General features: G+C 39.2%; 1 protein-coding gene and 1 non-coding gene across 3 annotated transcripts in view; one reads left to right on the forward strand and one right to left on the reverse strand.

Annotated features, from left to right (window-relative positions):
• pggt1b (protein geranylgeranyltransferase type I, beta subunit) overlaps nt 1-20,886 on the reverse strand; it is a 65,333-nt gene that overhangs the window by 24,871 nt on the left and 19,576 nt on the right. For both annotated transcript variants that reach the window (XM_072584072.1, XM_072584063.1), the window contains exons 3-5: nt 8,489-8,556; nt 3,970-4,121; nt 1,161-1,293 (exon numbers count right to left, since the gene is read on the reverse strand). In XM_072584072.1, the coding sequence (XP_072440173.1) occupies nt 1,161-1,293; nt 3,970-4,121; nt 8,489-8,556 (353 nt within the window). The remainder of the gene's footprint in view (nt 1-1,160; nt 1,294-3,969; nt 4,122-8,488; nt 8,557-20,886) is intronic.
• On the forward strand, nt 2,823-2,893 carry trnag-ccc (transfer RNA glycine (anticodon CCC)). The gene has a single exon. It is a non-coding gene; the product is annotated as a tRNA-Gly (tRNA).

Consider the following 20,886-nt stretch of genomic DNA (forward strand, 5'->3'; position numbering starts at 1 on the left):
ATTATCCCCTCAATGAACACCAAACCAACAATACTGCCCCAGGACACTTTTTCATAGAACACTCTGCATTATCTATAAGACCAAGAGACCATAATATTAGCAATTAATGTTGCTGGTGCACGATTGAAATAGGTATGGTTCTGTCCTGGAAACTTTTGTTGTATTCGAGTTGCTGCCTTGACATTCAGTACTCTTCAAACTACTGAAAGAGAAACCTATCAGGCTATGAAGTCGGCTGCATTAAAACACAAAGCACAATTTATAACAAGACGACTCTAGAACAAATGCATTAAGTTCCTGTAGCAACACAAAAATCCATACTTGCCACATTATTGAAAAATTGTGAAATCAATAGTTCCCAATGAATGAGTCAAAAACAATTACTGTAATTTTATTAAAGAGTATGGAATATTAGTATTTAAACAGTTTTAATCATACCCATTTTGCTTATAATTTGTTCTAAGATATTACTAAAGAGCACATTATCTCAAATTCCAGATTAACAGTAAGTATTATAGGGTGAGTTTGTTTTTAAAAATAGCATCATGCCCAGTATTTAATTACTAGTACCAGATACTCAAAACAGTAAAATTGTTGAAATGAGAAAGGAACATTGCATCAAAAAAGGTTTTTAACAACCTTTTCATAACAATGCAAAATAATTTCAACTAAGTGATTTTCAAAACACTACCAAACTGCCTCAAGCAACCAAAATACATTGTATTTGATTTCTAGTTGAATAAACACAGACATTTTTATTAAGGTGCAATGAAAACAAAATGACAAAGCACAACCTACAGCAGCTGTTAAAATGTCACCAGGATGATTGTGGTATGTTTGATTTTATTGCCTGTAATTACATTTTCTGCTGGGCAAATCTCAAATCAATGAGCAAAAGACAAGCATCTGTCTCCATTATTTGCCAATATTACAGTATTAAAATAGTTTGATCCTCTTTCAGAAATGAAAAAAAAATTGGATCCTCACAAGAACTATAGCTGCCATTTGTATAACTGGTACTTCTAAGGTAAATTCCATGAGCTCAAGTTGAGAGAACTACAACCAGATGAACCATTCAACAGAACAAAAATCAAGAAATACAATAACTCAAATGATGTATTCAGGTTAAAGATCTCATTTTCTTCTCTTTTGTCACTTACCATGCTTTTCCTGATATATTCTATGGCTTTCTGTGTATTCATTCCTGACCAATCATTAAGCATATAGCAGATACAAGCGGCACAATACACAAATCTCATGTCATTTTCACTTCCTTCTGGTACTGCATAGAAACTGCAAGGCAGAAAGGAAAACAGGAAGCGATATAAGTAAATTTTACTAAAAAATTAAATACAAATAATAAATCAAAAAATACTGCAGCAACTATCTAGACATGGTAAATACATTTAGTGGTTCTAACATTCATTTCAATCTTCAATGTGAAAATAAAATTTAAGATACTAAAAACAAGGTCAGATTTTCAATGCAGAGTTCAGAATGTGACACAAACACAATGCCAGAGAAACTCAGGTGGTCACTGAATCCCTACAGTGCTGATACAGACCATTCTTCCCATTGAGCATGCAACAATGCTGTGAAGAGCTTCCCAAACAGCCCAACCCCTCACCCTACCCCTGTAACCCCACATTCATTCTACCTACCCTGTACATTCTGGGGGCAATTTAGCACAGCCAATCCACTTTACCTGTACATCTTTGGATTGAGAGAGGAAACCAGAACACCAATTGAAACCCATGCAGACAGGGAGAAAATGCCAACTCTACACAGTCACCCAGTCTGGAATCAAACCCAGGACCCTGGCGATGTGAGGCAGCAGTACTAACTACCGTGTCACCACGCTACCTCTATGACAGCAACTGTGGAGAGAGTTATTAAAGAGTTCACATGTTTCAGATTTCCATCATATGCAGCACTCTGCTTTTATTTAGAATAAGTCACCCTAATGAATCCAGGTTCTGACTGTGGGTCTGATCTGCATTACATTTATAATTCTAGCTTCAATGCAAACAAACAGTAACTGGCTTGGAGGCAGGAGCCATGCTCAGTGCTTGGAGGGGAGGGGAAGTGGGATGGAGGAGGGAGGGGTGAAGTGGCATCAGCAACCATGTTGAGATCTGCTCCTTCCACCTTCCCAATTAGAACAGGCAGCACTTTGAACTGCAATACATTACAGAAAATGGCCATGGATGAGTAAGAGCAGTGCACGCCAGGTTTACTTACTAAATTTAAGGAGATGTTCAAATCAAGTTCTGATCTGTGCAGTGAACCAGTTAACTCCGCACTAATGTGCACAAAATGACTTGGTATGCCAGGAGAAAATGACAACTTTGCTCTATTTCAGACTGCCCTTTAAGGAAGTTAACAAACTGTTAATTGGAGTGAGATGCTTTTTCTCTTCATTCCACCCCAACTATCTGTCGGCAGCTGAAAATTCAAAACCGACAGAGATCCTGACACAACCTCTCGAACTGTGAATTGCATAGCCAGCCCAGAGAGTCCTGGGCTCTACACCCTTTGAAAATCCTGGCCATGTTTTTCTGTACTTACTGTTTTATAAATGTATCAGTCCTAAAATTCCAATTTGCTTCTTGATTAGGACACTTTCAGTAATCATTCCAAACTCTGTTAAGATATAGTTTGCGATCAAGCAAATGCATTAAATTTTACAAAAGCAACCAACTACTGTCTACAAATTTATTTTGTAGTTATGACGCAAAGGATAAATTCAATGCTATAGTGGAACTATGGCTTCCTAATATTTCAATGGGTGAATATTCCACCAGTTGACAAACTCTGCGGGTGCATTGGTGGTTCAGTGGTAGAATTCTCGCCTCCCACGCGAGGGAGCAGGGTTCGATTCCCGGCCAATGCATTGCAGCGCCCTTTATTTCAAATGCTGCACGGCGTAACCGAGTTCAGCCCGATGCAACGGCTCTGTTTCGCCTGGCTGCGCACTCACCGATGTCCTGCTGCTGCGCGGTTAACAGGGTGTGTTCACTCAGCGTGTGGGATGGGATCTCCGCTCCGCTTTGGAGCATTTTCATGGCGCAATCCATAGTTTAATGGGCGGCACGGTGGCACAGTGGTTAGCACTGCTGCCTCACAGCGCCAGAGACCCGGGTTCAATTCCCGCCTCAGACGATGGACTGTGTGGAGTTTGCACATTCTCCCCGTGTCTGCGTGGGTTTCCTCTGGGTGCTCCAGTTTCCTCCCACAGTCCAAAAATGTGCAGGTTAGGTGAATTGGCCATGCTAAACTGCCCGTAGTGTTAGGTGAAGGGGTAAATGTAGGGGAATGGGTCTGGGTGGGTTGCGCTTCGGCGGGTCGGTGTGGACTTGTTGGGTCGAAGGGCCTGTTTCCACACTGTAAGTAATCTAAACTAATCTTAGTTTTCAATCTCTTAGTTTTAGCTGCATTCAACAATTTGCTTTAATGCAGAGGATGTGATTTCTGTGCTGGATGAAAACATACAGTGGAAAGAGTAACACTCCTGCTCCCACTGACAAGTTTATACATATGGCTGATAATCAGTATTAGAATGTTATTTCCATACCATAATCATAAAATCTCACAAAGGAAAGATTCATTTAGGTAAAAGTAACAGACTTGACAAACAATACCACATGATAAGTCAAATTTTGAGGGGGAGTTAAAAAAAAGATCAAACAACTGTATTAAAGGTATATAGAAGAAAGATAGTGGATTAGAACTCCACCCACAGCAAGGGTAAAGGAAATCAATCATTTGTTTCACAAAAAAAAAGCAATGTGTCTTATTCACAGGCACCAAAAATCCCAGCTGAGCAAAGCTTGAACTCTCCAATTCAAGTCAGGATATAACCATAGAACACAACTAGCCATTACATATCATTATTTTATCAATTTCATTGGGTGCTTCAAAAAGTACTTGAGCAACTTGTTTGAGTGCAACAGAAATATTTCACTGTACCTGCCATCTTCCAGTTGAAGAGCTCCCAGCCCTGCCAGACAAGCTTCCTTATTTACCCGTTTCAGATCGTCTCCGAGGATCACTAGGCTAGCTAAACCAGTATATGTCATGGCTATGTGACCACTATCATATAAATGATGAGAACCATTATCCTAAAGAACATCAAAAAGCATCATTAGACAAAATGGTACAAAAAGTCAAAATATTCAAGTTTGGTAACATGTGAAAAGAACACATTATGGTTTCTGGGAATACCACCTAGTAAAAAGAAACCAAAGTTCTCAAGCAGCTAAAGCAACTTATTGCCTAAAGATGGCAGTAGAGGATGCAAAATGAAATTCCCTAATGAGTTAACTTTATTTTCCCTCAGCAGCCACACACACACTCCAACTCCTCCTAGTCTTGCAATCTTTGCCCAGTATTTCAATCACTCCAAGCACAGAAGTGGTTCACTTATTGTAGCGAACCACCCAATTCTGTTGGGAGGCTGCCATTCCAAAGCAGACAGCCGCAGCTTCACCCCAGGCCGCAGCACATGCGCTGAATGATTTCACCGTGCACAGACTGCAATGACATCACTGCCACATGCACTGACACCTTCCTATGACTTTTCCTGTTGTGGCCAGGTGATGTCCCCTGTCACATCTATGCAGTAGCCAAATAGTATCATGCATAACTACTCTAGAGAGAAAAGCTGCGCTAACATTTCAGGTCATTAGCCTTTCAAAGGGCTATCAGTCTGAAATATTATTGGTGTTCTTCTATTAACGGGTACAGTTAATAAACCCAAGAAATGGGGTGAAGTTAACTGATCTTGACATTAAGGCCGCATGCATTATCAAGGAATCCTAGTGAAGAGTCAATAAGAATCAGGAGAGATCTATTCAATGGTTGACTTTACAATATCCAGTACCACTGTCTACTCCTAAATGCTGTATATGGACATATTCTGCTTCAGAATTTATCTGGACCACATTCAGGCTTTTTATGAAAAGTGCAAAGTAATCTTTGCATCACACACTGGCAGGGAATGGCCATTTCCTGCAAGAAAGAATCTAAGAATCACCCCGTGGCATTCAATGGCATGGCCATGATTATCAATGTGTTTTCCATCGACTGAACAGAAATTGATTAGGACGCCATATTTATACTGTGGTAAATTAGAGGTTGGGATTTCTTCAGGTAATTCACACAACATCCAAACTTCGCCACACCTAAAATACAGAAGTCGTGATGAAATACTCTCGCTTGTCTGAACAGGTGCAGCTTCAATGACAAAATGCTCAACACCAGGACAAAACAAAGCATCTTATTTACACTCTTCTACCACTAATGCAATTGCAGCAGTGAATACTGCAGACAAGATGCACTCAGCAAGCCCTCTCAAATCATGTGACCTCAACCATCCCGAAGAAAAAGGCATCAGATGCTTGTTAATAACTTGCAAGTTTCCCTTCCAAGCCACAGATCATCCTGATTTGAAATGAAATCACCATTCCTTCACTGTTGCTGGGTCAAAATGCTAAAGGTCTCTCCCTCAACATTGCATACATAGCTGCAGCACATCAGCTTCAGTGGCTCAAGGCAGTAGCCCACCACACAACCTTCTCAAAAGCAAGTGGAGATGGAAACAGTCCCTCCTCCAGCCAGTGAATTCATATTCAGGCCAAATTTCTGTCACCCACTGACTTACACTGGGTTCTAGTCAGGCAATGCCTCAATTAAGAAGTTTTTATACTTGTTTTTAAGGTCCCTCCACATCTTTACCTCTCACTATCTCTAAACTCCAGCTTTGCAACTCTAACAGATTTTCTGCACTCAATTTTGAGCCTATGCGCAATATCAATTTTAATTGCTCCACTAATGGCAGCCCCAGAATTCCCTCCCATAACCCATCTTTTTTCAAAATGCTCTTTAGAATTTACCGCTGATCAAGCTTTTAACCATCTGCTCAAATGTCACTATAGGTGGCTCTGTTACACACCTGTACTTCCTTACATTTGAGGGTCAACACAAGAACAAGCATTACTGCTGGTTTATCCCGCTTTGGGTGGCTTGCACAGAATGCTAAGATGTCTAAAACAATCAATCAATCGAGAAACCTGTATATAACTGTTCGTCAAGAGAAAGAAGATGGCTTATGTGAGGATGAGGCGTGAAAGCTAATTAGGGGGTTTGAGAGTTATACGTTAGCCAGAAAAGATCTAAAGAGAGGGCTAAGAGGACCCAAGAGGGGACATGAGAAGTTGTTGATGGATAGGATTAAGGAAAACCCTAAGGCCTCCTATAGGTACAATCAGGAATAGAAGAATGACTAGAATAAGATTAGGGTCAATCAAAGCAATAGTGCGAAGTTGTGTGTGGAATCTAAAAACATGGGAGAAGCGCTTAATGAATGCTTTTTGTCAGTATTCACATTGGAAAAGGGCAATATTAGTGAGAATATGGAGATACAGACTATTAAATTAGATGGCATTGCGGTTGACAGAGAGGAGGTTTTAGCAATTTTGGAAGATCTGAAAATAGATAAGAACACTGGGCCGGATGGGATTTAAATGAGATTCTCTGGGAAGCCAGGGAGGTGATTGCAGAGCCTTTGACTTTGATCTTTATGTCATCATTGTCAACAGGAGTTGTGCTAGAAGACTGGAGGATAACAAATGCTGTTCCTTTGTTTAAGAAGGGTAGTCAGGACAACCCTAATAATTATAGGCCAGAGAGCCTTACTTTGGTTGTGGGTAAGTTGTTGGAAAAGATTTCAAGGGATAGGAATTATTATTCCTTTCCAGATGTTTATTTGATGAGAGTTAGTCAACACGGTTTTGTGAAGGGTAGGTCGTGCCTAACTAACCTTATTGAGTTCTTTGAGAAGGTGACAAAATAGTGGATGAAGGTGAAGTGGTTGATGTGGTGTATATGGACTTCAGTAAGGCATTTGATAAGATTCCATACAGTAGGCTATTGCACAAAATACAGAGTTTTGGGACTGAAAGTGATTTAGCAGTTCGGATCAGAAATTGACTAGCTGAAAGACGACAGAGGGTGGTGGTTGATGGGAAATGGTCATCTTGGAGCTCAGTTACCAGTGGTGTGCCACAAGGGATGTGTTTTGGGGCCACTGCTGTGTGTCATGTTTATAAATGATCTGGATGTGGGCGTAGAAAGACGGATAAGTAAGTTTAGGGATATCACTAAGGTAGGCAGAGTTGTGGATAGTGCCGAAGCTTGTTATGGGTTACAGGGGGACATAGATAAGATGCAGAGTTGAGCTGAGAAGTGGCGATTGAAGTTTAATGTGGAAAAGTGAGAGGTAGTTCACTTCGGAAGTAGAAATAGGAATACAGAGAACTGGGTTAATGGTAAGGTTCTTGGCAGTATAGATGAACGGAGAAATCTGTATCCAGATGCATAAATCTCTGAAAGTTGCCACCCAGATTGATAGGGTTGTCAGAAGGCATATAGTGTGTTGGCATTTACCCGTAGGGGGATTGAGTTTCAGAGCCACGAGGTCATGCCTCAGCTGTACAAGACACTGGTGAGGGCACACATGCAGTATTGCGTGTAGTTCAGGTCACCGCATTATAGGAAGGATGTGGAAGCTTTGGAAAGGGTTCAGAGGTGATTTACTAGAATGTTATCTGGTATGGAGGGACGGTCTTATGAGGAAAGGCTGAGAAAACTGAGGTTGATTTTGTTGGAGAGAAGAAGGTTGAGAGTTAGATAGGGTGGACAGTGAGAGCCTTTTTCCTTGGATGGTGAAGGCTAGCACAAGGGGACACAGCTTTAAATTGATTTAGGAGAGATTAGGAGAGGTAGTTTCTTTCCTCAGAGTAGTAGGGGCTTGCCTGCAACAGTAGTAGACTCGCCAACTTTAAGAGCATTTAAATGGGCATTGGACATATATATGGATAATAATGGAACGATGTAGATTAGATGGGCATCAGATTAATTTCACAGGTTGGCGAAGAACAGAGGGCCAAAGGGCCTATACTGCACTGTAACATTCTATGTTCTAATTCACTCTAAGACTTTCTCATACAAACACAGCAATAATTAAATTGGCAACATTAGTGCTTTTCAGTTTCAAAAACAATTTTAACATCAAGATACAAAAATGGTCCCCAAATTCTTCCTTACATCTGCTGACAGAGGTGAGTTTTACCAATTGGAACAATTAAGTAATAGACCTTACTCATCACTGGACCTGAAAAGTTACTTGATCTATCATATTGCTACACACACACATAACTAAATAAAATCTCTCAAGAAAACAGTGAAAATGAACAACACTGAGGAACTTAAGATTAGCTATGACTAATGGCAAAAATCCTAAGAACTACACCAGTTCAAAATTTATAGCAAAATCTGCAAATTTAGAGAATGAGACCTGCTGAATGCGACTTGAAGTTACTTCTAGATCTTTTTGAGGAATATTCCAGAAATGCTACTCTGACCTTTGAAACAGTCACTATACGAAAAGTAATGGTTACATACTAAGACACTTCAGAGTTCAACTAACCTTCAAGTGATTATACGGGATTCCCAGATGTGAAGATCCCCTGAATCCACAACGATCCAGATTGGATTCTGAAAAGCAAAGATAATTCTTAGTTAAAATAAAATATAAAATTAGCTCATTAAAATATGATTTTAAATCTTTTGAAATGTAAGCATCTAAGTTCACTGCTAAAAGCTTCAACTGAAACGTTAACTGTCTCGTCTGATACTGCTAGATTAGCTGCATTTTACATTTTTAATTTAGTAAACAAGTTTTCAAACTCAGCTTATTGTCCACAACTTAAATTCTATGGCAATGATGAATTTTACACATTACAATGTTCAGAAAAAGATTCCAGCCACATAAAATAATCTTTATATTTTTACTGGTGTGGTATACCACACTTGTGTAATTTCCTTTCTTGCATTAACAAAACTCTGCTAAGTTGGTGGCTAGAGAATATGTTTCTGGTAGGGATTGAAGGCAATCGCTTTGTCTTTCTAAAATGTATTTGGAGAACATTCAATACATCCAACACTGGATTTGGATAAGCAGTGAGACTATTCAGAGACATTGGAGAGGTTTGCAGAAGTGGCTGTAAAGTACAGCTGTGTCATTGTATACATGGGACTTCGATTTCTATGGCGATAAATAGGTGGCCAAAGATAAATACTTGCAAGATTCTAAAATTAACTGCAAAAGTTGAGAGAAAAGCCACAGCAGGAGATTCTCTGTCTATACATTCAAGAGTAGGAAAGAGAATAAACTTAGGATTGGCAGGCTAAGGGTGAGGGACAGATAGGATCAGGTCACTAAAAATAACAAATCCCCCATTCACAAAACACAAGGGCTTTTTGAGATTTCCTTGAGTTTGCTTTCTTAAAGCCTTCCCCTTCCTGCATACGCTCCAGCACACCCCCACCTTTAAACACCTTGTATCCTCTCTCAGCAGAACGCCCTCTGCCCACAACTGCTCTTGGAACCGGTAGACAGAACTCCCAACAATTGTCATGCTTGATCATTCTCCCATGTTTATGGTTGACAGGCTCACAATTCTACGTATTCTACTCATGGGAGGATAACTTTTCTCATGATCAAATTTTACTTTGGCATTGGAGGTGGGGAGAGTCAAATTTATTTACTTCTCCCAGGCACTGAGTCCTGGACATGGGTAGAGGTCATTAACTGCCAGTCTCAATTTTGGTACAGAGCTCCTCGCACTTAGAGGATAATGCAGAGTAGAAAGGGGGTAAAAAGACAAAGCCATGTTGCTCATTAGACATACCCATCCAGGCAAGTTAGGTAGAGTACTATGGTGTACAAGTACATTAGCTTGAAGGTCCTGCATTAGTTCTGCAAGGTGCAAAAGAATTTCATTTGTTTTTTGTTTCTGCTGCATTATTTCAGCATCCCTTTGTTTTCTAGCTGCAACAGATAAACCATCACCCTTTCTATTTTGTTTACTTTGATCAGCTGAGTTTTTTGGGATTTTTTAAGGCTACAGCTTTTGTGGAAAAGCAAAGAGTCTGCAGTTGGGTGGCAGTTGTGGAAGGGAGAAATATTTATATTAGAGGAAGATTAGGAACAGCGTGCAACCTTTCTAGGAGTATAGCAGGATCAAATAATGCTGCAGATAATCTAGGTGATAAAACCAGAAACTCTCAAACCACCCTCATCAACAAACATGGAATACCAATGTATAGTCAATTGGAAACTTTTCACTCAATTCAATGAAAAATATTTAAGCATATACAGCATATATTAAGACTATTAAAGCAATTTTGTTTTGCCCCTGTCCCACAAAATCTGGTTGTGGCTTTGTTTTTTTTTAATATATAGAGAAAACCACAAATGCTTAATATACAAAAGTAGCATTTGAGTGTTGTTCAAGTTTCTCCAAAGAATCACTTCAGACTGTAATACATCTCATCGTTTGATGAAGCTGAGTGAAAATTTAAATTTCCTGTCAGATCCCTATAACAAATCAATTTCTTTTCATATGTATAGCATGCTATAACCGTGCAAAACATAGATCAATATATCACTAACAGTTGCAAGAGCTCACTCTTATCCCAATACTGCCATCTAATGGGAGAGAAAATACTGCAGATGCTGACAAGCAGGAACAGAAAAACCTGGAAATACTGTAGCATCTACGGAGGGAGAGGTTGATAAAAGTAGCAAAAGATAAGGTGATCTGAAAATTTTGCAAACCAAGCAACCATGTATCATTGTCAAAAATGGTGGCGCTGGAAAAGCAGAGCAGTCAGGCAGCGTCAGAGGAGCAGGACAGTCGACATTTCAGGCATAAGCCCTTCATCTGGAAATGCCTCAAATGTTGCCGGATCTGCTGTGCTTTTCCAGTGCCAGCCTTTTCGATTCTGATCCTCCAGCATCTGCAGTTCTCACTTTCTCCCAATCATTATAACACTTTTTAATAACTGTATTAAGTGCAATGGTCCCTTCAATTTGGTTTAATTCAGACTTCAAATGAACAGAAATATTAACATTCAGTTTGATTATCACTGATGATCACGATTGTATACCAATGCATTTGTATCAAATGACCAGTTACCTCAGCATTTGGTTTTGCATCTACTGTAACTTTATTGCATCAGTTTCACTATTGCTTCCTTTAAAACGTCTCCAGTATCTTGAAACTGTTCAATATTTGTATGGGGTGCACAAAAGCTTCCTCCATTTAAATATTAAGATCACAGCTATGAAATACCCAATTTCATCCCTCCCAAAGGCTGAACCAGACTGTTCTGACACCAAGGTGAATTTCAAACAACATATCTGTGAAAGTATCTTTCCAAACCAAGTATTCGTCTGCTTTATCTTACTTTTATACTTGCAAGTGGTACTGGGAGTAATCTAGAGATGTTTACTTTCAAGCTTATGCTCAATAACTTCCTACCTAGCTCTCAAAATGTGACTGCAGGATCATCATAGTTGCAGCAATATAGACCATAACTACTGAGTGTTCACCCATTCCCTTTGTGTACTTTGCAGCCAAAGACATTGTTGACCCTGACACTAAGGAAGCATCCCACCACTCTGGATTCACAACTGCATTGCTGAATTTGCCAACACTGAAGATAGGTAGAAAGGGAATGAATTGGGGGGTGGAATCTATACCCTCACATGATATATTCAAAAAAGATTTGGCATTGTAATCTTGATATAACTAGTATTTTATTTAAAGCTGTTCTATGTGGCAGCACATAAGCAGGCTCAATTCTTATCAAGCAGTCAGTTCAAACATATTCCAAATACATTTCACAATAATTGATGGTTTTCAGCAAGCATCGATTAAAACAAGAGACACCTTTGTCTAAAATGAAATACAGGACGTTCTGATATAACATGCATTTCATCAACATGAATTCGCTGTAATGCGATTGACAAATTGGGGATGCTGTTTCTAAAGCGTGATAGCTGTACCATGATTACATCACTAACACCAAGTACAATGTTTTTTTATAATGCAGAGCTGCACAAGAACTGATTGAATTTATGTGAAGTGTCAGTTCAAATAGAAAACCTTTCTATATAATACTCAATCACCATATTTTTAATGAGAATGGCAACAAATGGAGGAGTGTGACAAGATTTGCTTTTCAGAGGGATTTGTTCTATCCTGTTTCTCTGGAGAGGTGTGTCTGCTCCAGTGAAAGCAGAATAAATAGCTGTGAATAAAAGTTAGACAAAAGAAGCATGAGTGGTGGAGTTAGGCTCTCAGACCAGGGTTTTAGTTTTGCTTTCAGTTGCTGAAGTAGGAGTTTTAGAGTTGAAGTTGCCAGATACTCTCTGCTGCCAGACTATTTCTTTTGGTACTTCATTCTCCTGGACTGGACACAGCAAGTCAGAAATCTGTTTTGCCTTTGCCAAGGGTGTGTTCATTGGATGCTGCTATATTGAACAGTTGATAAGTAGTAGTTAACTAAGATATTATTTTCAGAAGTATTTCAATAGAGTTAAAGTTAGGCCAATTTCTTTTTTGTTGGTATTTTAACTGTCGTGTAAGAATAAAATTTATTTTGCCTGAAGTCTAGTAGTTTGACTAATCAAATCACATCTGGGAAGCAGCACATCACTTTTGCCTTACTTAAAGGCAAGTGTAATGTCTAGGCTATCCCCTTGATGCATTGAGGGGACCCTAGTCTGGCCCATAACATGAGTTACGCAATATGATTGAGAACCCATAAATTGATACAAAACGAAAATACTGTGAAGGTAGCAAACTGCTAAGATTAAACACACATTACTTTCTCTCTGGACAGAAAACCTTGTTCAATTACTTATATTGATTTTGTACAACATAGGCACACTTTCCTACATCACCTCTTCAGATTTCAATAAGCGTTCAAATGGCAAAAAACAAATCAATATGCTCCCTTTCACAAACTGCAAGGAAACAGGTACATACTGTGAAATATAAGAACTATGCAATTTAACTAACTGGCATAAAAGAATGGGTCATCTTTCATAGAACCTCTATAGTGTGGAAGCAGCCTATCAAGTCCACACTACCCTCTGAAGACCACCCTAACCAGACCTACACCCCTGCCCTATCCCTGTAGCCCTGCGTTTCCCATAGCTAACCCACTTAGCCTGCACATCCCTGGACTGTGGGAGGAAACTGAAGTACCTGGAGGAAGCCCACACAGACATGTGAAGAACATGCAAACTCCACACAGACAGAATCGAACCTGGGTCACTGGCACTGAGAGACAGCACTGAACCACTCTGCCAAGCAGACAATTGTATGTTTTCTTTAAAAAAAAGAGACAAATAGAAAGATTTTAAGTACCTTATTTAAATGACATTCTTGGTTTGGCTTTCTGAGGTGGATAGTCACAGAAGAATTAAAATTATTTGATCAATTCCAACCATCAAGAATGGTTTACAGTTTGTTATAATCTCATATTTCAAGACACAGCATCCAAAGGAATAGCAGTACACAGTTCTCCACAGCAATAAAATGAAGATAACATCACATGCAGATTATCACCATTGACAAAAATCATTCAAGATTGTGAATATTTTAAGAACTTGTGGACAGCTCAAATGTCCACAAATAGATAAGCAAATACACTACAACATTTCCTAAATGTTTGTTGCTTTCCTGAAAGATGTTCATTTCAGAAAATGCAAGCCTGGGTCAACATTCTTAGAAGAAAGTCGGTCATGTTTAAAAGCTCTAGTATGTCATTTCCAGTTTTAATTTAAAATATTATACCAGTTAGACAAATATTACAGAACAAAAAAAGCATTGCAGCCTGTGGATTCTCAAACCTGCTCCTCCATTAAATAGGATCATAGCTAATATCATATGTCACTTCCATTTTCCTGTCTGATCGCCATGTCTCTTGATTTTCTCGAAGTTCAAAAGTATGCCTCAGTCTTGAATGGAGCATTCACTACCCTTGGGATAGAAAATTCCAAAGATTCACAACCATTTGAATGAATAAATTTCTCATCTCAGTTGTAAATGATTGACGATTTATCCTGAGTCTGGATCATGGAATCCCAGTCAGGGAACCTTTAAAATGACTAACCTATCAATCATCTTCTCAACCTTGCCCAAGGTGTGGTGGTTCTCAGGTTCAACCCACCACCAGTAATCTCTCTCTCTAATGGCAGTGCAGTTCCATGGTCCTCTGGGACTAGACATCTTTACCTATGACATCTTCAATGATATCCCACTTTTCATTCTTCTATACTCCAAATAACATAGTGCCAATTTACTCAGCCAAACACAGAATACCCTCATTTCAGGGGCAAAGCTAGTAAATTATCACACTTTATCCATCATCAGGTCTACTGGACTGCATCATGTGCTGTCAGACCTCACTTGCCTCCCTCATAAATGCCCAGTAAACTAAGATCATGTTGGATACTAAAGATAATCCATATAAACCATCACTTTAAATCCCTTAATCCTTTCCACCACCATACCTGTATTTCCCCAAAATCTCACCTTCAGAAATCCAAGGGATGTATGAACATCTTTAGCAGTAGCATCAAGACAGTCCATCCAGTTCCTTCAACAAAATCTGCCCTGTCCCAGCTTTCAATGTTTTACTACACTTGACCCATTCAAGTTTCCCATGGCCCTCCAGTTTCTCATCCAATTCTGCTCTCCAAATTCATCCTAGGGTGATCTAGGAGTCCCATTTCTGAAAAATTATTCTCCTACTCACTTGCTGGTTACTCAAACTATCAAATGTCTCCATTTGTGTTTCCTTTCTATTCAAAACTGCCATCAGACCTAAGCAAAACAACTCTAGCTGTTGCAAACAGCTGCTTATTTCAAACCTCCACATTCATACCCCTCTCTCCCACATTTCTGTATCCATCTCTCAAATAAGATTCCCACTCCACCACAACAACCAGCAAAGTCACAAATAACATTCTTCATTGCAAGTTGCAAGCTCTAAGTCAGATCTCTCTTCTCTACTTTCTGTACCACAGTCAATTGCATTACTCTTTTTCAAAGGTCTATCCTCAGCCATTACTTGATAAAATAATTATATCTGACTTCATCATCTATTCTTTATGCTTTAGATAAATCAAATCTCTCTCACTACTAACAGAACTGACTCAGTCTCTGTTGGACATCTATATTACCTATGAACTGCACTACAGATACTGCAATTTTCTAAATCAAAATATCCTAGCAATATTCAAGTACGATGACTAAACCGCATTGTTAGAATGATGGTCATGTACCAGAAACTGCAGTGTATGGAGAGTTTGATAGTGTCAGTCAATCCACTGGGTGGTCAAAAATAAGATACAATGATGATACAAGACTTACAATCAGATAGAAGGAGAATGTACAACTACGAAAGACAAAGGCAAATTGGTGGAGAGGCAGATAGGTGTCAGCTTAAATTCAATGTGGAAAATCTGTGAAGTGCTGCATTTGTGGGAACATGTAAAGACAACAGAATTGTACATTTCCATTTTATAAAGAGAATTCAGAGCAGAAAAACCAGAATATATTTGTATATCAGTTATTGAAGATGGCAAGGAAAATTGGGAGATCAGTTAATAAAGCTTGAGCTTGAGTTAAAGAGGCATAACTTATTTGTTTAAATGGGTGTCGCTGGCTAGACCAGCATTTATTGCCTATTTCTAGTAGCCCTGGAAAATATCATGAGCTGCCTCCTTGAACTCTTGCAGTCCTTGGGGTGTAGGGACACACTCAGTGCTGATAGGAAGGGAGTTGCACAATTTTGACCTAGCGATAGCAAAGAGACAGTTATATATTTGATTCCTGATGAAGGGCTTTTGCCCAAAACTTTGATTTTACTGCTCCTTGGATGCTGCCCGAACTGCTGTGCTCTTCCAGCACCACTATTCCAGAATCTGGTTTCCAGTATCTGCAGTCATTGTTTTTACCTAGTTATATATTTGAGTCAGGATAGTGTGGCTTGGTGGGAAACTCAGATGGTCATTCAAATTTGCATCTGCTGCCCTTCTACTGCTAGGTGGTAGAGTTCACAAAGAATTTACATTGAACTTATAGAAGACTCTAGCTTGGCCTCAGCTGGAGTACTGTGTCCAACACTGCACATTGTGGAGGATGTGGAGACATTGTATAGAAGAGGTTTACGCAAATGTTCTAGGAAGAATAATTCATTTATGAGGATAGATTGAAGCTGGAATTCCTCTTGGAGGAGAGAAGGCTGAGAAGAGATCTGATTGGATTATTCAAAATCATGAGTAGTCTGAATAGAGTAAACAGCAATAAACGTTCTCCCTTGTGAAAGGCTCAAGAATAAGGTAGCACAGTTTGAAAGAAGTTAGTAAGATTGATAAGGAAAATATTTTTTCTATCAATAAGCAATTAGGGTCTGGAATCCATTCCCTGAAATTTTAAAGGAGCTAGGTTCAACTGAAGCATTCAAAACGGAATTGGATAGCTAGCTATCGGAAAAAGAACAGCATGCAGCATTACAAGATAGAAGAATGGCACTAAGAAATATGTTCATTTGGAGAGCTGGTGCAAGCATGATGGGCTAAATCACCTCCATTGGCACTGCAATGATTGTCTTGCATACATGAGTCACAGAATATCAATCTTGTTTCAGACTGTTCCTAATTGAAGTCAGTCTGTATGTGACCAAAGCACTTCGTGTCAAAGTCTCGATAGTGGATATGGAAATATGAAGTAGTACAGAAGTGTGCCATGCAAATAGCAGTGCGCTGCAGTTACACCTGCAAGAACAAATGACGACATTTGATGGCTCCATTAAAATAGATAATACTTGTTTGAAATGGATTATACTCTCACTTAAAGACCCAACAGATGAACAAAAGATGTAAATCATTGCCAAAGTGCAAAGTCAAAGGTCTACTGGACCAAGCTATGAGTCATAGAATCATACAGCACCGAAACAGACACTTTGGTCAAGTTTGCCCACGTTTCCCAAATTAAACTAGTCCTTCTTGCCTGCATTTGGCCCACATTCTTCTAAATGTTTCGTACTTATGTACCTATCCAAATTTTTTTAAAATATTGTAACTATACCTGCCAGTTCCTCTGGCAGTTCATTCCACATACACTCCACCCTGTGTGAAGCTGCACCTCAGGTCCCTTTTACATTTTCTCCTCTCACCTTAAAACTATGCTCTCCAGTTTTGAAATCCCCTACCTTACAAACCCAATTTCTTCAATGTCTCTTCATTATACAATCTTGCTATTTCAGATATTAATCTGAAACCTCATTTGAATCCCTCTATAGTAGGAATATTCTTCTTTAGATAAGGAGGCCAAAACTGTACAAAATACTTCACTGCAAGTCTCACTAAGGCTCTATGCAACTGCCACTGAACAGAACAGTGGACATGGTCTATATTGACTTCAGCAAGGTATTCAACAGGGTTCCATATGATAGACTAGACAGCAAGGTTAGATCACATGCAATCCAGGGAGAGCTAGCCATTTGGACACAAAATGGCTTGAAGGTAGGAGGCAGAGGGTGGTGATGAATTGCTTTTCAGACTGGAGGGCTGTGACCAGCGGTGCGTTGCAATCCACTGCTTTTTGTCATTAGGCATTTTTTAATATATAAATGATTTGGATGTGAATAATGGAAGTAAGGTTAGTTAGCTTGCAGATGGCACCAAAATTGGTGGTGTAGTGGACAGTAGAAGGTTATCTCAGGGTATAAAGTGACCTTGATCAGATGGGCTAATGCGTCATGTAGTGGCAAATGGAGTTTAATTTAGATAAATCTGAGGTCTTGCATTTCAGTAAGGCAAATCAGGGCAGGACCTTACCATTAATTGTTTAAGTCCTAGGGAGTGTTGCCAAAGAGACCCTGGGGTACAGGTTGTAGCCCCTCACTCTCCCACTTCCTCTCTTCTTAAAATTGTAGGATTACATTTGTTACCTTGCAGTCAGCAGAAGCCTTTTCAGAAAGATATAAGTGATCACGGAGCAACATTTTCACACACATGGTGGTACATGTGTGGAATGAGCTGAGAGGGGAAGTGGTGGAGGCTGGTACGATCACAGCACTTAAAGGCTAGAATATGAATAGCAAGGAATAGGGGGCAAGTGCTGGCAAATGGGACTAGATGAGGTTAGAATATCTGGTCAGCATGGACGAGTTGGACCAAAGAGTCTGTATCCATGCTGTACATCTCGATGACTCTATGCTTCCAGCAGGAAGCACCTTTTCCACATAGGTCCACCCTATATGTGATTAGGTTAGTAGTTCCCTACTGGCCACCTTTGCGTATGTCAAAAATTCTCTCAGAATTTGTAATTCTGGCTGCTTGTCACCTTTCATTAACTTATCTTCTAATCTTTTCATGGCCACCAGGACTTGCTAATCATTGGTATTGTACTTCTGCTAATACTCCTGGTTTGTACTTTTTCTTGTCCCTTTGCATTATACCCTCTGTCTTGCCTTTTATCTATTTCTTCAATTAATAGGATTGCTTTCAATGCTCCCAGACCTACTATCCAATTTATATTGCATTTTCATTCATTCTGTTTTAGTATTTCACATTTCTAATCCATAGGTCTAATCTCCTGCTCCTCAACCTGTCAATTCAACACCTAGTTTGATATTTTTCAGTAACCTTCTTTGCACTAATTAGAATAATGCGATTTCTCCATTGACTCGCTCATTTGAACAAATATTTGACTTCAGAACCCACTTTTAGCAGTTGTCTTTTGGACTGATAACCTCATTTTGATTGTCAGAACTGATCTGTCCTTCATTAGACCAAATGTCAACTGTAACAGTTTGATCCTCATGCTGTCTGCAAGAGACGTGCCCGGTTCCTCTTTGCAATCTATGCCAAGCAACTTAGAATCTTGTGGTACCTTCTTCGGTTTCCTCTGCAAGTGTTTTTACTAATAAATTTTTCCAAGTCTCTCCAGCACTTAAGCCGCACACTCCATAATAAACCCTATACCTCCAGTTGAAACATGTTTACAATGGCTTTACATCTTAAGCCTTGTTGAATTCTTGAGACACTTTGGATTTCTGCCTGAATGAAGCCCATTCAAATACTTCAAAACAAAGCTTATTGTAATCCTTTTCCAAACTAGCATTGAGTGCTTATTACAAATGGAACTTCAGGACCTCTACCAAAAAACACAATTAACATGGACTTTATCCTTTGATCCACAATGAATTTTTTTTGCCCCACATGGGCAGTCCACACTAGTGCAAATGATAATTTGTAGACTGGGCTTTATCTTACAAAACTTTATGAACTATTGCACTGTGATTGCATTCACACACCCTATTGTTAATGGGGCTTTCTGCTGCCGTATTCATAACTATTAAGATCCTATTTGCCAAATATTTAAATTCCCCTCCACCTATTATGAGAATTTGTTTCAGTGGTCCAAGTCCAGTCTCTATCCATTTTCCATGACTGATGTTCACCACTATTTTCTTATTATATATAATTGTTCTTCGGGTAAGGCTAGTTGCCAAAAATATGAAATGTAAAGTGAGACAGTTTTCTTCATTATGTTCCATCTTAAATTAATAGCCACTACCTTGACTAAATCTCTTGCTAAGTGCAGACAGTCCATGGGCTTACTATGGAGTACTCTTGTGGCACAGTGGTAGTGCCCCTACCTCTGAACCAAAAGCCTTAGACTCATGTACCACCTGTTCCAGAGGTATGCCTTAACATACCGGAATATATTGATTAATAATAGCTAACTACAGGCTGTGACGATATCCTTTAGTATTTCTTACATCTATCACTTTTTCTATTATAAACATATCTCCCCATCCCCTATCCCTGCATCCTTCAGTAATACATTTAGTCTTCTGGAAGACAGATGATCAAACGGACTCTGCAGTTTAATACAAAAAAACATTTTATCTTCTCAATTTCTGCCCCCTGATGGCAATAATAGTTTGTCCATTTCTTAAGTGAAGAAGATATTGTCCATTAAAGGAATACAATGGTCACCTGATGGTATAAATGACAAATTCACAATTTCCAGATGCAATAACTTTGTTATTTCCAACATCCAGTTTCATCTGTGCTTTCTGCATTGATGGTCTACCTGATAACAAAGATATCAGACTGGATATTATACATCTGAGAAAGTTTATATCCTTAAAACTTGTCTTCAGACTAAAATGTAATGGTGAATTATAGAACTCATTTACTGTAGTAGAAAACAGACAGACAGGAAGTTCAGAAAAAGGGGGGAACTCAAGGAATGCTGTAAGGCAATTAAGAACATTTGCCTTAACATCGGTGAATCAGTGCAAACAGGACACCAAGTGATAATATTCACAGCCATTCCCCTGCGAAATTAATGGCAGTGTTTGACTCTGTCCCTGAAACAAACTCGGTACTATCAAAAGCCTTGTAATTAATGGTCAGATCCTGTCAATTATAATGGATTCATATTACCCCTTGCAAGCGGGGCAGACAGTGAGAGAAAAACATCTTTGCTGTTGCAAAACCCTGAATAGAGAGTTCAAAAGGACACTAGAGGGAGAGGGAGAGGGAGAGCATTTTAGGTTGTTGGAGCCAGTAGAAAATTAACTCTTAGTGTTTATCTGCTATGGATTGAATTTAATTGCATTTTGGGACTTTATGATATTGAGTAGCCATTACCAGTTATTAAATACAAACTTTGTAAAAGGTAATATTAGTGAGGCTTTAATTTATTTGCTGTTCTTGCAGACCACTCTACAGATCTTGCAGACTGCCCCACTGTCAATTCTAACTAATCAGATCTTATTTAAATTTGAATCACAACCCTGAAAAGCAAGCATGTTTAATTCGAAGACTAATGAATCAGTTTAAATGCAACCTTATGGTAACATCTCAGCCTCAGGTACAGAATGATTCAGTGCTTAAAAAGGAGTCTGCTTCTAGCTTAGAAATGATTCTAAGCCGAACATTGA

This window comes from Chiloscyllium punctatum, chromosome 2, assembly GCF_047496795.1.
Source record: "Chiloscyllium punctatum isolate Juve2018m chromosome 2, sChiPun1.3, whole genome shotgun sequence".
Taxonomy (NCBI): Eukaryota; Metazoa; Chordata; class Chondrichthyes; order Orectolobiformes; family Hemiscylliidae; genus Chiloscyllium; species Chiloscyllium punctatum.